At 47.8% G+C, this 14,595-nt stretch overlaps 1 protein-coding gene across 2 annotated transcripts in view; it reads left to right on the forward strand.

The window, feature by feature from the left end:
- Positions 1-14,595, forward strand: part of KAZN (kazrin, periplakin interacting protein) — a 1,134,217-nt gene that overhangs the window by 663,929 nt on the left and 455,693 nt on the right. For both annotated transcript variants that reach the window (XM_067721094.1, XM_067721083.1), the window contains exon 3: positions 4,852-5,095. In XM_067721094.1, coding sequence (XP_067577195.1) covers positions 4,852-5,095 — 244 coding nt within the window. The remainder of the gene's footprint in view (positions 1-4,851; positions 5,096-14,595) is intronic.

Consider the following 14,595-nt stretch of genomic DNA (forward strand, 5'->3'; position numbering starts at 1 on the left):
ACCAGCCTGCTGTCCAGAGGTGTGCCTCATAGAGCCCGGTAAGGGATACTGATTGCAGGAAGTGAAAGAGGCAGGACCACATTTCTTCCTGGCTCCTATGGGCAGCCACATGCCGACCCAAAGAAGCACCAAGGTTTCTCAGGACGCTGACTCCTGGGCTTCTCCTTCAGACCTCCCCTGTGCCACCAGGTCCCATGTAGGAACTTAACTTTGCAAGGAGAAGCATTTGAACGCTGCCTCCAGTCCCTGAGCCGGACAGAAACCAGATGCCTGATTGACGCAGAGAGAAAAGGAGGCCACATGTGGGGATACCCTAGGCCTGGTCCCAGCTCATCCACTTGACAAATTTGTATTGAGTCCTAGAGGCTAAGAGGAGGAAGGACATGCCGACATGGGGCTTGTCTCAAGGACCTTTTAGTCCAGTTTCGTGATATTAGGACAAACCCTTTAAAAATCAGTGTATTCATCTGCCAAAGGCAGATTCCAGGTACCGCCTCTACCTGATGGATTTGTTGCAAAGAGAAGATAAGGAGAGAGATGTGAAAGTACTTTGTTAAGTAATATGTGGCGAGAATTCCTGGGGAGACCTAGGATGAGAAGGGTTTTAATGACAGAAGCAAGAATCTTCGTGGATATGAAGTTATGGGGGATGGGGAGATGAAGTTGTGCAGTCAACCACCAGCTCTTTGGAGAACCAAAGTCTCTGTTGCTCCTTCAGTAAACAATGAGGTTGCTGGAGTAAAGGATCCCAAACTTGCCTTCTAGGACCAAATAGCATCATTTGGTTGTAGGGTGGGGCAACCATATATGTACTGGGTTTCCCGGGACCCTTCCAGTTTATGCCACTTGTCCCAGCTTCATTACTCATAGCACCCTCTTTCACTCTCTAAAGTGTCCCAGTTTAGACATCACATTATAAAGTCACTCTATTCATGGAAGAGGGGAGGTGGGTATGACACTTGGGTCAGCAATGAGTTAGGCTCTCTGCCTTGGTCCTTATCAGGAATTTTCTTTCTCTGAGCTGGGATGGCTTTACAGACTTTCCAAAACGCCCTGGCGAGCTTTGACAGACACCCAATATGCACGGCATAGTTTACTCATTCTGCTCAGAAAGATCAGACATTCAGCACGTACTGACGGAGGCTGGTGACCGCATAAGGGCCAGTGCACTGCCTGAGCCTCGGATGGGGTTTTGCTGATGGCGAGAGACAGCAACCGGTGACGCTGGGAGAACAGCAGCAGGTCCCTATGAAGTGAGCACATTTTCTGGCTTGGTTCTTAACATCAGTTTGCTGCAATGGGAGGGGGGGGCTCCTTTAGGAACACGCAGAAGGGAGAATCTTGAACCAGAACGCACAGTACTGTTGAATTCTCATAGTTGCGAACCCCAGAGAGAGCTATGGATGACAGCTCTGAGAGCCCGTCAGCCGACAGTTTATATGTGTCCCCCAAGAAATGAACTGTAAATGCATATTAGCCCTACAGATAGGCAAGTGGGAAAGGACACAGATTCTGTGACTATTTTGTTACCTGACATCACCTAGGTAGAAGTGCTGGTGGAAGTTGGGGGAGGGGGAAGGAAAGGTAGATTAAGTAAACTTTTCACTTTAAATCAAGTGGATTCTAGAGGGTAATTAATCTCAGGCTTTACGTCTGAGATCTGATCCTTTTGCATGTGAGTGAACGTAAGGAGACACAGCTGGGAAAAGCCCCTTTTTTCATTTTAGAAAAAAAAAATCTCAAAAAATAAAATTCTTTAAAATCCTAGGAAGCACCCCAGGAGTTTCTAAGGAGAGTTTCTTGAAAGCTCAGAAGCACAGTTGGGGAAGAGAAGGGCAGAGAGAGATGAAAAGGGGCCCAAGGAATGGGTGTCTTTGCTTTCTTTCCTCCTGGTTAGATTTTCGGGTTTGGCTTGTTTTGTTTTGACTTGATTTGAAGATGCTGGTGTGTGGGAATAATCTCACTGAAGAGGAAAATGGGTAACACTTGGTCATTTTGTTTACCGTACAAACTACTCACACATTTGCAGAGCGCGTCCTATGGGGGTTAGGTGGCAAGGATGCAAAGAGAAATAACACTAAAAAATGACCACCCTCCTCCCACGCAGAGCTCTCAGTGAAGTGGGAAAGAGACATGTAAACAGATCAATTACTGTGCCTACCGATGAGTGCTCTACAGAGGTGTGAGTGCGCGCACGCGTGCACGCGCGCGCGCACACACACACACACACACACACACACACGAGCACGCACACAGCTCTTCAAATAGAGCTGCTCTTAACTGTTTTCTCAGAAGGTTTGTTTCCAGGACAGCCCTTTTCCTCTTTTTCTGGTACTTGCTAACATACTTTTTTTTATTGAGGTGAAATTTATGTAACATACAATTAACCTTTTCAAAGGGAATAATTAGATGGCATTTAGTCCATTCACAATGTTGTGCAACCACAACCTCTCTTTATTTCCAAACCATTTTCATCACCCCAAAGTAAAACTCAGTCCCTGTTAAGTAGTTCTTCCCCATTCTCCCCTCCCCCCAACTCCTGGTAACCACAAATCTGCTTTGTCTCCATAGATTTACTATTCTGGGTATTTCATATAAATGGAATCATATAATATGTGACCTTCTGTGTCTGGCTTCCTTCACTTAGCGTAATGTTTTAGAGGTTTATCCACATTGTAGCGCGTGTCAATACCTTATCCTTTTTCATGGCTCAGTAACGTTCCCTTTATGGATATACCACAATTTGTTTAATCATTCATTTGTTGACGAACATTTGGGTTGTTTCACCTCTGGCTGTTATGAATAATGCTTCTGTGAACATGTGTGTACAAATTTTTGTTTGAATATCTGTTTTCACCACTTTGGGGTATATACCCAGGAGTGGAATTGCTGGATCATATGGGTAATTCTATCTTTAACCGTTTGAGGAACCAGCAAACTGCTTTCCACAGTGGCTGAACATCACACCCCTCCCTTGAAGACCCACAAAGTTCTATTTTTGATGGTTCCTCCATAACAAAACTGAAAGACTTCAAAGAACTAAATCCTGGTTTACGAAACTACCAACCTGTCTAAGTGCCTTGGTTGGCCCAGTGGCTCAGAACTTTTGCTTATGGGACTAAGGTCAGGGGTTCGAGACCCAGCTGGCCAGTTAGCTGAGTAGAGTGGACAAGTGAACAATTAAGTCTGCTGCCACAGGCTCCACTATCTAACACTGTCCTTCTCTCTTACAAAAGCTTGTTAGCGCTCACAGGGGGACAGAGCAAGAGTGTTTTTATGGTTACATATAAAAGGAAAACAAAAATTTAGCATCCAAGGCGCAGTGGGACTAACTTGGAATCAGATGACTGCTACTTCCAGTCCTGGTTTCACCTGATTTCTGCAGGCCCCTTGGGTAAACTGCTTAACCCTGCCCGGAGGCTGTTTCCTCGCCTCTAAATGGGGAATAATAACCCTTACTCCAAAGAGATGATAATGCATCCTAAGCACTTTGCACACAGTAGGCTTCCAACAAATGCTGTTGAATCTGGAGGGTGAGCAACCTCTGTGCCTGCCAGAGACCATCATCAGCTTCTGCAGTTGGCTCTGAGCTGCCCTCCTGAGGTTGACCCAGCTGGAATGGTGGTGCACGCTTGTTCAGTTGTGCCGGGTTACACTGACTGTTTTAAATGGTCCTATTTGCATGGAATGAAGCTTGCTATGGTAACAAGGTCTGGTGGCTGGAATCCAGGGCCCCAGTGAAAAATGCAAAGCCTGTGCTCCGGGAGAAAGAGGCCCTTGCTGGGTGTATCAACTTTAAGGTTACCTCTGTTCTCCCAGGAAGAAGGAGCAGGTAAACTGAGGCAGCGGGGCCTCAACACTCCTGCTCCCAGTAAGAGGAGGAAGAGGGAAGCCCCACTGACGCCTTCCAGTCTTCCCTCCTGGTTTGCCCCCCAATATTTAGCCCAGCTAAGAAGCTTAGGACCACCTTAGAGGCACACACTGGTTCAGGGCGGTGGGGAGGCCAGAGCGCCACTGATCCACCCCGGGGAAGGACAGGGTGCTCCTTCGGAGAAGGGGGGACAGCGCAGGTTGGGGCGGCGGAGGTGGGGGTGGAGGTGGACAGTGAGATAGCCCAGCTTCCTGCTGAACAATTCCCACCCACCTTTTAAGGAACCAGCAAAGCAGGAACTCCACTTCGTAGCTCGGCCGTGCGGCTCCCTCCCCCGAAGCTCCATCCCCGTTCCCCTCCCGGGCCCCTCTTCCGAGCACCCCTCTCTCCCAAGCACCCACCGCCTCCCCAGCCCCTGCGCCGCGCTAGGAGCGAGTTCGCCAGGGCGGGGGCCGCCCCACGGCTCCAAGGAGGGGACCGAGGTCTGGCCTTGAAGCTGGCGCCCCCCACCCCTAGCCAGGGGCGCCACCTCGGCCCACGGCGGGCCGCTGGCCGCCGCCCTCGCCCCCCGGGGGGTGTGTCCCCGAAGTCGGGGGCGCGGGAGGCCGAGGCAGCGGCCCCGCCCCCGGCCCGGGCCCCCTCCCGAGCGCGCGGCGAATGGTAGGCTCCACGGAAAGAGTGCGGGCGGCGCGCGGTGTCCGTCTCCGAGCCGCGCTCGGCGCCGGGGTCTAGGCGGTCGCTGCTCCTCCTCTTTCTCCTCCCCCCCGCGCCCCCCCCCGCCCCCGCCGCCTCGCTACCGCCGCGGATCCGGCTGGAGGCGCCGCTGTCATTCCTGCGCCGGAGGAGCCGGCGCTGCCGGTGCCTAGGGGTCGGGGCTCGGGGGAGCCGGGCCGCGGGGGACCCAACAGGTAGAGCCGGGGGTGCCCGGCCGCGCGCCCCCGGCGCATCATGCAGCTCTTTGTCACCTCTGTCGCCCCCAGGCCAAAATCCTGAGCATGATGGAAGACAATAAGCAGCTCGCGCTCCGCATCGATGGGGCGGTCCAGTCGGCCAGCCAGGAGATGACCAACCTGCGAGCCGAACTCGCGGCCACCAACCGGAGACTGGCGGAACTGAGCGGCGGCGGCGGCGGCCCCGGCCCGGGCCCGGGAGCAGCGGCCATCGCCTCGGCGGCGGCGGACTCGGCGGCGGCGAACATGGAGAACCACCAGCACAGCGCGCAAGGTAGGGATCGTACGGCGGCCGGGGCGGAGGAGAGGCGAGAGAGCAGGACCCGGACCCGGAGGGGGCCGGGGACTCGGTGCCCCCACGGCCGCGGCGAAACCGCCTTGCATTGTGGCTTGTAACCCTTTCCGCCCGGCGGTGGCCGGCGCTGCTCCCCTGCTGGGAGTTGCAGGCTGCTGTCATTAACGAAAACCCGGGTGCACGCTGCGCCCGGGTTCACACGGTCACGCCTGTCCTGGCCAGCGCGAGCGAGGCTCAGCCGGCGCGTCCCTACCGGTAGCAGAAAGTGCCCTTCAGATGGCACACAGCCCCCAGCTCCTTGGGCAAACTTTTCATGCCCGGGCCTTTGCCCTCACCCGCGGCAGGGGTGAATGCCACAGCTCCCCCCAGTTCCGGAGGCTCCTTCCTTTGGAATGACTCCCGGAGAGGGAGCTCCAGACTCTGCTGCCGCGCTTGGGGTAGAGGATTGGACTGGTTTGCACTTTTCTCCACGGATGCCAAATCCCTTGTCTCGATTGCATCTGGACTTTATTTTCTCCCCATTTGAGATCGCGCAGGCAGTGGAATATATCGATGCAACAGTAGATGCTGTGCTCAGCAGGGAGTTTAAATTTCCAGCAAATATAAACACTGTGAGCACTTTCCAGGGGGGGAAATCTTAGACCTCAAAGGCTGAGTGATGGGCTCCTGGTGAAATGAAGGCTTAGATGGTGGATTTCCAGGTAGCCGCCGCTTGAAGGGACTCTTTGCAGTTAGGAGGAGGGGAAAATAAGGACAGTCTATGTTGACATTGGCAGTGATGAAGCTCTGAAACCCTCATGCATGGGTTAAAGGTGGAGGAAGCATCCCCTGAAAAAAAAGAAAAAAAATACTGTTTGGTTTCTGTGAATTAAAAAGTAAAAGGGTAGGCTGGATTTTCAGGATGTCTTTTCTTTTTTTGCCTAATTGCCCTTTAAGAAACGTTGTCACCGGTTATTAATGTCATTTGATTGTAAGCTAAACAGCTGAAATCCAGAATATGACAGAAGAAATATCCAGTCCAGGAGGGCCACTTGTGTAAATATGTCACTTGATGAAGTATGAGGTACCAAAGGCTCAGTGGCTTAGAAATATTTTCTAGTTCTGTTATTATTTCAAAGGCTTCTCCTAAGTGTTGAGAGAGAGAGAGTCTGTTTTCATATTAATGCCTTCTCTCCATCAGCTTCTGTTTCCTCTTTACCTTGCTGGGGTAGGTGTGCTTGTTTTTTTTTGCTGTGAGATGTTAAGCCTGAACATTAGCAGTGTATGTTCAATTCCAAGTCAGATCTTAACTTGGTACTTCAGGAGTCCGTCAAGAGTCTTGGGGCAGTAATTTGGTACCAAAGTAGCATGACGTTATGGTGGGAAGGTGTTGTGAGCCTGGGGCTTGCTGCATAGTTTTCAAGGTGGGTATCTGGTTATTCTATCATTTATCCCTTGTTATGTCATTGTGTGTGGAAGATGCTCTCTGCTGGCACCCGGGCAAAAAAGGGAAGTTAGACTGCATGGTCATGCTTTACTTTTCATAGGCAGGGACTTTTTCAACCTTAAAGAAATAGCACAAAACTGGCATTTTGCTGAGAATCAAAAGTCATGGTATGGGGGACTGAACAATGCTAGTTCATTTCCCACCATCCGCCTCTTTCTCAGCGGAGGAAAAGTTAAGTGGCTTTTATCTGAGTCCTGGGTCTAGCTGCAGTCTGAGCATGCTAAGGAGGGGTCGGTGCCGCAACGATCTACACATTCAACTTGGAAATTGTGATACTTGGCTGACGGTTAAATTGTTGTAGTGGAGCAAGAGGGGACTGTTTCCTTTTTGTTTTTTCCTACAAAAATGCACAAGGCTGTGGAAATGGAAAAATGGCTTTTGGATTTCTTCATATCCCTAAAAACACACAAAACCAGCAGCTTCCTCGTATTCTTAGAAACATGTCTGCCCAGGCCAGGGGCTGTCTGTGGGTGGTTGGATGAAGGATGGTTTTGATTTTTCCTCTGTGTACCATTGGTATTTTTCAAAACCTTTACTAGGGGGAGTTTAATGATTTTATAATCAGAAAATAAAATGTTGAAGATTTTAACTCAGCTTAATGGTTGGCCACGTATCCCTCTAAATTGATGTCAATTTAAACTGATGTGATGGTTGAAAAGAAAACAAGACCCCCATGTAAATCCAGTGGGCATCGTTTCCTTATCTATGGCAACAGTTCCTCAATACAGTACTTTTTACATTATTTAGCCTCTGTGAGTGTTTTGGGTTTTGTTTTTGTTTTGTTTTGTTTTGTTTTGTGTTCTCAAGACATGTGGCAGCATTCTGCTGGAAGCGAAACCTTCTGCAGAGGTGGTCTGGTAGTTTCTTTTGCTAGTGCTTTCGTATTCCTGAAGGGAAGCACCGGGCTCTCAAGTTAATTTCAAAGTGTGGTTCATTGGCTTCTCACGCTTCTTTGTCATATGCCTCCAGGAAGGCTCACAGAAGCTCGGTTCCTGGGGGTTCCTAATTCTTCCGAATGAGTCTTCTGTTTTTATTTTGTCTGTGTTGGTGCAAGTCAATGGGCTCAAACCCTATGAGCATTTAGTGTTATTGAGTTATCACTTTTCAAGTCAAGGTTTTGAATGAAATGAGTATCTTTCAAAATACAACTGTATAAGTCATCTTTAAAGGACATTATGTACATATTAAGTGCCTGCTAATTTCCTTTTAATAATATTAGCCCAAATGGTTACAGGGAAGGGTCACCTTTTGCTCTCCCTGCTGAGAAACTGTTAGATCCATTTTCAGATTTTTTTGTTAAAAATTTTTTTGTTAATAAATTAAAGAAGCTCACCAATCCACCAGTGGATGTCTTGTTCCAGTGAGGCTATCTGACAGTAGGTAAGTTGATGAAGAAAACTTGGGTTTTCCTAGAGAGTTAATGGAGTGTGTCATTTAAACAAAATATTAACTTGGTTGGTACCCTCCGTGAGCTGGCATGGTTGCTACGTAACAGAGTCTAGAAAGTGAACTGCTGAAAATCTGGGCTTTCGGCACTTTGCAGGATCTTCTTTCAGAATCTGTGTTGAAAGAAACGCTTGGCAGCCAGCCCATCTCCTCTCTCCCTGCTTCAAGTGAGTCGGATAATCCCTAATGAGGATGCTGGCATGCGGAGCACAGGGCATCCGCGCAGGGTGGCGCATCTCAAGGCTCCAGAGCTGCCTCTTAGGTTGGTGGAGTCACAACTGCCTTTGACAGGTGGACAGAAGGAGCGTTGGAGAGAACAGAGCCAGGCAGTTGTTCCAATTTGTCTTGTTGTTGGTAGCCAGAGAACGGATTTGTTTAAAGTCACATTTCTAAGCTGTTTTCCTCGGCGTAACATCTCTGGGAAATGTGTTTAAAATGCTTGCTATTCTTTGAGGGGAAAATATAGCAGTTTGTTTCTCTGAAAATGTTTTATCTGATGAAGGGCTAATATTAGATTCAGTTGGTTGCTTTGCTATGCATAGAATAAAACAATTAAGTTCCATGTACCCAATTCAAATAGGTGTTTAACTGTATATAACATAAAATACCTACGCCCATTAGGATGTATACCTACTGCCAATATTTTTGTGGTTTGTTTTTTTAAGGAAATAATTGTATTTATATGCCTACGTAAGTGGAAATGCTCATAGCATCTTTCTTGGGTGTTGAGGACTTACTGTTTACTGCATCTGTTAGATGGAGATGGGGAAAAGTGTCATTTTCTTACACCTTTGTAAATTTCCATAAATAGATGCAAGTTTTATTTTTTTTCTCCCCAGGCATTAAAGTAGGCTGTTACTTCAGGGCTGATGGCTCTTATCTAGCATTACTGTAACACTGGAAACTCTTTGGTGAAGTATAAATTACCTTGGGACTGAATCGAATGTGTGAGTCGTCTGCAGAGATGCTAGACACTGTTGCTTTTCAAAATCAAAGCATCCCCTTTGGGGATCCCCTTTGGCATCCCCTTACCAATTTGTTCTGCCTCTACATACTCTTGTTTTCCCAAGCAGACGTTTATCTTTTTTGAGAAGAGGATTTTCACGTGGCAGAGAGGATGGAACAAAATGTGGTGGAATCTCGGGGGCCCTTTTGTTAGCTCACCTGTAAGTTACAGAGCTCATCCAGTACCCATGGCTTGGTTTTCCAGCCATATCAATGGGCTGAAAGAGACTTGTCTGTCTTTTCCTAATCTGGTAGGCTGTCATGAGATGGGACTTCAAAATTCTTCCTGAAAATCACCATGCATGGTCCCAAAGAGAATAGGTACAGATCAGCACAGCCCGGTTGAAATTAGTTATTGATTGACTGTGATTTACTGTCTTTCCATTGTCTTTGGAAAATGACCTTAAGTCAAGTTTATGGTTCTGGTTAATTTCACACTTCCAGCATTTCAGGATTTACTGAGGTTTTTCAAAACTTCTTTGATACTAAGTTTGAGCCAATCTGATTTTTATAATAGGAGCCTAGTCACACATCCTCCCAGCATAAGACAAGGCATGTTCTCCCCATGCCTTTACCCCCTCTACTCCCCAAGACTGCTGGCACTTTTGAGGAATCCTGTAGCTTATAATTTGTGACTTCCTGGCTGCCAGTGAGCTTCTAGCAGATGGCCTTGGCGGGTGGGGGGTGCTCGTTGAAACACTGCCTGCTCACCATGCAAGTCATATGGGGCCCAGAAGGTCAAGCCTGGGTCCCGGCCATATTCATTGCATATTTCATTTATATTTATTCCTGAGTTACATAGCTAAGGAAAGTGAAATCAGCATGAATTTCTCAGTTCTTTCCAGACCTTTTCCAGTATTGGTTTGTGTGAGCGTTAGTGCTTGGCTTCTCACCCCCTGCCGTCCGTCAGGCAAGAATGGAACTCGTTCTGCCTGCTGAGGCCAGGGAATGGGTTTTTAAGTGAGCTTGTAAATGAAAATTAGTCCATACTGTTTGGGCTGGATATTAGGGTGAGTAACACATGGGATGACAAGGGTAACACATGGGATGACAAGGGATGCCACCAACAGCAGTCATTGCAATGTCCTAGTGATCAGAAATGCAGGCAAAGAGGGTTCAGGCAGAATCCTTTAGGAAAAGACAGCTTCCCTGAAGCCAAGAGGGTGACCGTCCATTGCCGCGGATTGTACCTGACAATTCGGGGCGGGTAAGTGTCCCACTGGCTCATGTCACCATCCTCAAGGTCCCCTGCCAGGCCCATCTTGACTGTGGAGAAGCTGGAGGGAGACCAGGCGAAGGAATCTCTTCTTCTTTCCCATGTGGTTGGATGAGACCAGAACATTCTTGCTTGTTTGCTGCAACCTCAGATCTCGGTGGCAGGCTCCAGGCTGTGCTCTGTGGGCATTCTTGCTTCCCCCTTGAAGTCCTGAGCCGCTAGAAACATGAAAGAAGCTGAATGTAGTTGCAGTGAGTTTGGCAAGGACAACTGTTTGAGCAGGTGGCTTCTGTGTGATGGGATATCATTGGTTCTCAACTTGTTTTAGTGTCTTTGTTGACTTGCTGGACCTTTGGGTCAGACTTCTAAAAAGCCCTTGTCCCCTTCACCCTCCAATATATTGAGACCCTAGCACGAAAGTTCGTATGGAGCTTGTAACAGGCAGGTCTACCAGCAAAGTGCCCGCTGAGGCCTCTGCCCCTTCTGTGATGGGCAGTCAGGCTGGGAGGATGGAGAGAAATGGGAGGAGGGGCTACCTGCCCAGCTCCTACCCCTTCTCTTCTCTTCCACCAGAGCAAGCGCCGGATTGAAGGGGATGGAAAGGCCTTCCATTCCCAATATTGTCTCAGCTCTGCAGATCGTTTGAAGTAATGTGAATCATTAAGAGCAAAGTGCCCCCTACAGGAAGGTGGGTCCGGAGCCGATAGTTTACACTCACCTTGGGTACTTCATTATGGTTCTCGGAGCTCACCTCTTGGGGGTTCTGGAACCATCCTGATACCATGTAATTTTCTTTTCAGTGAAGGTGAATAGTGTAATGTAGGACTAAATTAGAACTAGTGTCAGTGCTTTGTCAAACTTTTCAATAAATAATAGCAATAAGGACTTCCAACATGTCACGTATCTTCCCGAGTGCTTAACATGCATAAATGTATCTGGAGCCCAATGAAGTGACAACTGTTGTGCCCATTTTTGAAAAGAGGAAACTGACTGGGACCCAGAGAGGTTAGGTCACCTGTCTACCATGACATAGTAATGACAACGACGGTGATGATGACAGCAAGCTTTGACATAGTCTTGCTTGGAGCTAGGTACTGTTCTAAGTGCTTCTCTGAATTAATGCATTTAATTTTTGTAATGACTTATAAGGCAGGTACCATTGTACCCATTTTACGTATGAGAAAACCGAGGCACGAAAATGATCTATTACTTGCCAGAGGGCCATTAAGCGACCAAACTCTGGCTCCAGAGTCCGTGCCCTTACTCATCTCACTTTGATGCCCAGGGTCACTCGGCTGGTAGTGACTGATCCAGGAGTTCAAACCTACCGAGGCTCTCTGCTCTTTAAACCTATATTGTCTCCTGAATCAGAAGTATCTTTCGGTTTGTTCATTAGGAAGGTTGACGGAGCTATAGGCTTATCTCCATTCTTAATTAATGTTTTCCTAAACTGATGGTAATTTCTGGGTCCTTATATGAAATCATAGGGAAGCAGGAATCCCTCTCCCTTAAGTGTGAGGTTAACCGACAAAGAGGGAATTGGGTCCTGCTTACAAGGTTAGCAACCCAAGGGTCACTTGTCCCCGATGAAAAGAACCATATTGATCCTGGCGTTGGGGCCTCCTACTTCTCAGACTTTGAATGCATTCTCTCTTGGGAAGGATGATTCCAGGCAAAGCTGGTATCCTGTGGTCCTATTATTCTCCCTCCTACCCATATCTTCCCCCTTTCCGAGTTCTCTCCCAGTGGCCTCGGTGGCCCCCAGTGGCCCAAGACCACGCCCAACAAAAGACGTATAACTACTCACAGATTCCTTTACACTAGGACTTCCCAGTCTTGGCACTGTTGTCATTTGCAGGATACTTCTTTGTTGGGGGGTGGACATCGTGTGCATTGTAGGATGTTTAGCGGCGTCCCTGTCCTCTGCCCACTAGATGCCAGTAGAACCTTCCACACCCCAGTTGTAACAACCAAAAATGTCTCCAGATGTTTCCAAATGTCCATTGGGAGGCCACATCATCCCTGGCTGAGAACCACTTTGTATGCCAGGCATTAGAGGAGACCCCAGTTGTGAGTCTTAGGATGGCCGCTCTGTGAGAGCAGAGAGTTTCATCTGTTTGTTTTCTGCTCCATTCACAGCACCTAGAACAGTGCCTGGCACATAGCAAGAGCCCAGTAAATAGTTGTTGACTGACTGAATGAATGAACAAATCCATGATTTTTAAATTACAGTGTGCGGAATTCGGTCGACTTGTCATGTTTTACATGAAGATCATTGGTTTAATGGTAGATGGTTTTAATTGTGTTTATTTGCCATATGTCAACACTGTTCTCAACCCCTTCCCTGTATTATCTCAATTAATCCTTTTAACTACCTTCTCAGGTGAGTACTGGGTTTGCCACCTTACAGATGAGAAAATTGAGGCCCAGAAAGGTTATGTGACTTGCCCAGGGTCACCAAGCTAGCAAGTGGCAGAGCCAGGATATAAACCCAAGTAAATGTGCCTCCAGAGACTGCCTGTTTTCCCAGCCAGGATGCTGTACAGCTTTGCATAGTTTTTCCCATTCCTGCCCAAGAAATCATTTTTGTTCTAAAGCTGGCGTTGTGGCAATTATAGTTAGGATTTGCATGTCAGACACTAAGTCATTCATCATAAATCCTCAGAGCTCCACTGTACGAAAGATGCTTTGTCACTGCCGGAGAGTCTGTAGCCAGGAAGGATTGGTGTGTGGCCAGAGGTAAGAGGGCAGTTCAGTGGCTGAACCGTGTTCAAATGTGAGAATCTCCCTTCTCTCTGCCTCGCTGCTGGGCTTCAGCTGGAGGGAGTCACATAGAGGACTGAAAGTTTCAAGGAAAGGGGACAGTGGCCCCCAGAGCTTCTTAGCAGGGGGTTGACTCATTTTTAGGAAAAGGGATGTTCCAGGATCAGAACTGGGGAGCTGCAGATGATCCAAGAGGATAGTGATAGCAATAGTCAGCATCTGTTGAGGCTTTTTTTTTTTTTTTTCCTGGACTTTCCCAGACCCTGTGGGGTGTGATTAATGACATTTTCTCATCTGACTTCCTATCACAGCGAGTTAGATAATGTTCTCACCTCCATTCTACAAATGAAGAATCTGAGGCTTAGAAAGGTTTAGTTGCTTTTCCGAGATCTAGACAGTGGTCTTCTGCTGGATTGGAACACAGGTTCACCTGACCCTGGAGCCCGCCTGCTTCACTACAGCAAGAATATTGAGGACTACCCTAGTGGCACAGTAGTTAAGAATCTGCCTGCCAATGCAGGGGACACGGGTTCAATCCCTGGTCCAGGAAGATGCCAGATGCCGCAGAGCAACTAAGCCTGCGCACCGCAACTACTGAGCCCATGTGCCACAACTACTGAAGCCCGTGCACTCTAGGGCCCGCGTGCTGCGACTACTGAGCCCACGTGCTGCAACTACTGAAGCTCGTGTGCCTAGAGCCCATGCTCCACAACAAGAGAAGCCACCGCAATGAGAAGCCCGCACACTGCAATGAAGAGTAGCCCCTGCTCGCCACAACTAGAGAAAGCCCGCATGCAGCAACGAAGACCCAACACGGCCAAATATAAATTAAAAAAAAAAAAGAATATTGAGATATTGTGCCAGGCAGCACAAAGACGTGCCAGGAGGATGGCTTTGTCTTTTTGCTTCCAGACCAACTCTCCCACTCCCCTTCTTTTTTCTTTTCTTCCTTTCCTCCTTTCTTCTCTCTGTCTCCATCTAGCTTGAGAGATTGGGCACATAGGTTCAGGGACCGCAGATTTAATAAGATATGGAGCAAGTTATCTTGGAGCTCTTAGGCTAGTAGGTGTGACTGACATGGAAGTATAATTACATTTTATAATAAAGGTCTAGACAGGTGTAATGGGAAAATAGATGATGAAGTGACAAATACAGAAGCCTTCACAGATGTACATGACAGTGGCAATATGTAAGAAAAGCATGCTGGGAAAATACATTAATTTCTCTACTAAGGTTAAACTGCCCATGAGAGATTATTAGAGTGCAACTTTGGGGGTAGGCTGGGATTGGATACTGCAGAGAATAGCTGCTGGCTTGGACCTTCTCCCTCAAAGTGCATTTCTTAAGGAGAAAGATGTACATGATATAGGGTTTAGATCTTGAATAATAGTTTGGTTTTCTTCTCCAAAGAGAACAAGAAAAGATATGAATTTCAATGCAGGTATAGCTCTGCATCTTTCAAAATAAACTCACCCCTTATATATATTATCTTCCTGGCCAAGGCTGGCGCCTCTTGTCAGCTGCAACAAATGAATTAGTTCATTTTCCTTGATTAACTTGAAT

The sequence above is a fragment of the Pseudorca crassidens genome, chromosome 2, assembly GCF_039906515.1.
Source record: "Pseudorca crassidens isolate mPseCra1 chromosome 2, mPseCra1.hap1, whole genome shotgun sequence".
In the NCBI taxonomy this organism is placed as follows: domain Eukaryota; kingdom Metazoa; phylum Chordata; class Mammalia; order Artiodactyla; family Delphinidae; genus Pseudorca; species Pseudorca crassidens.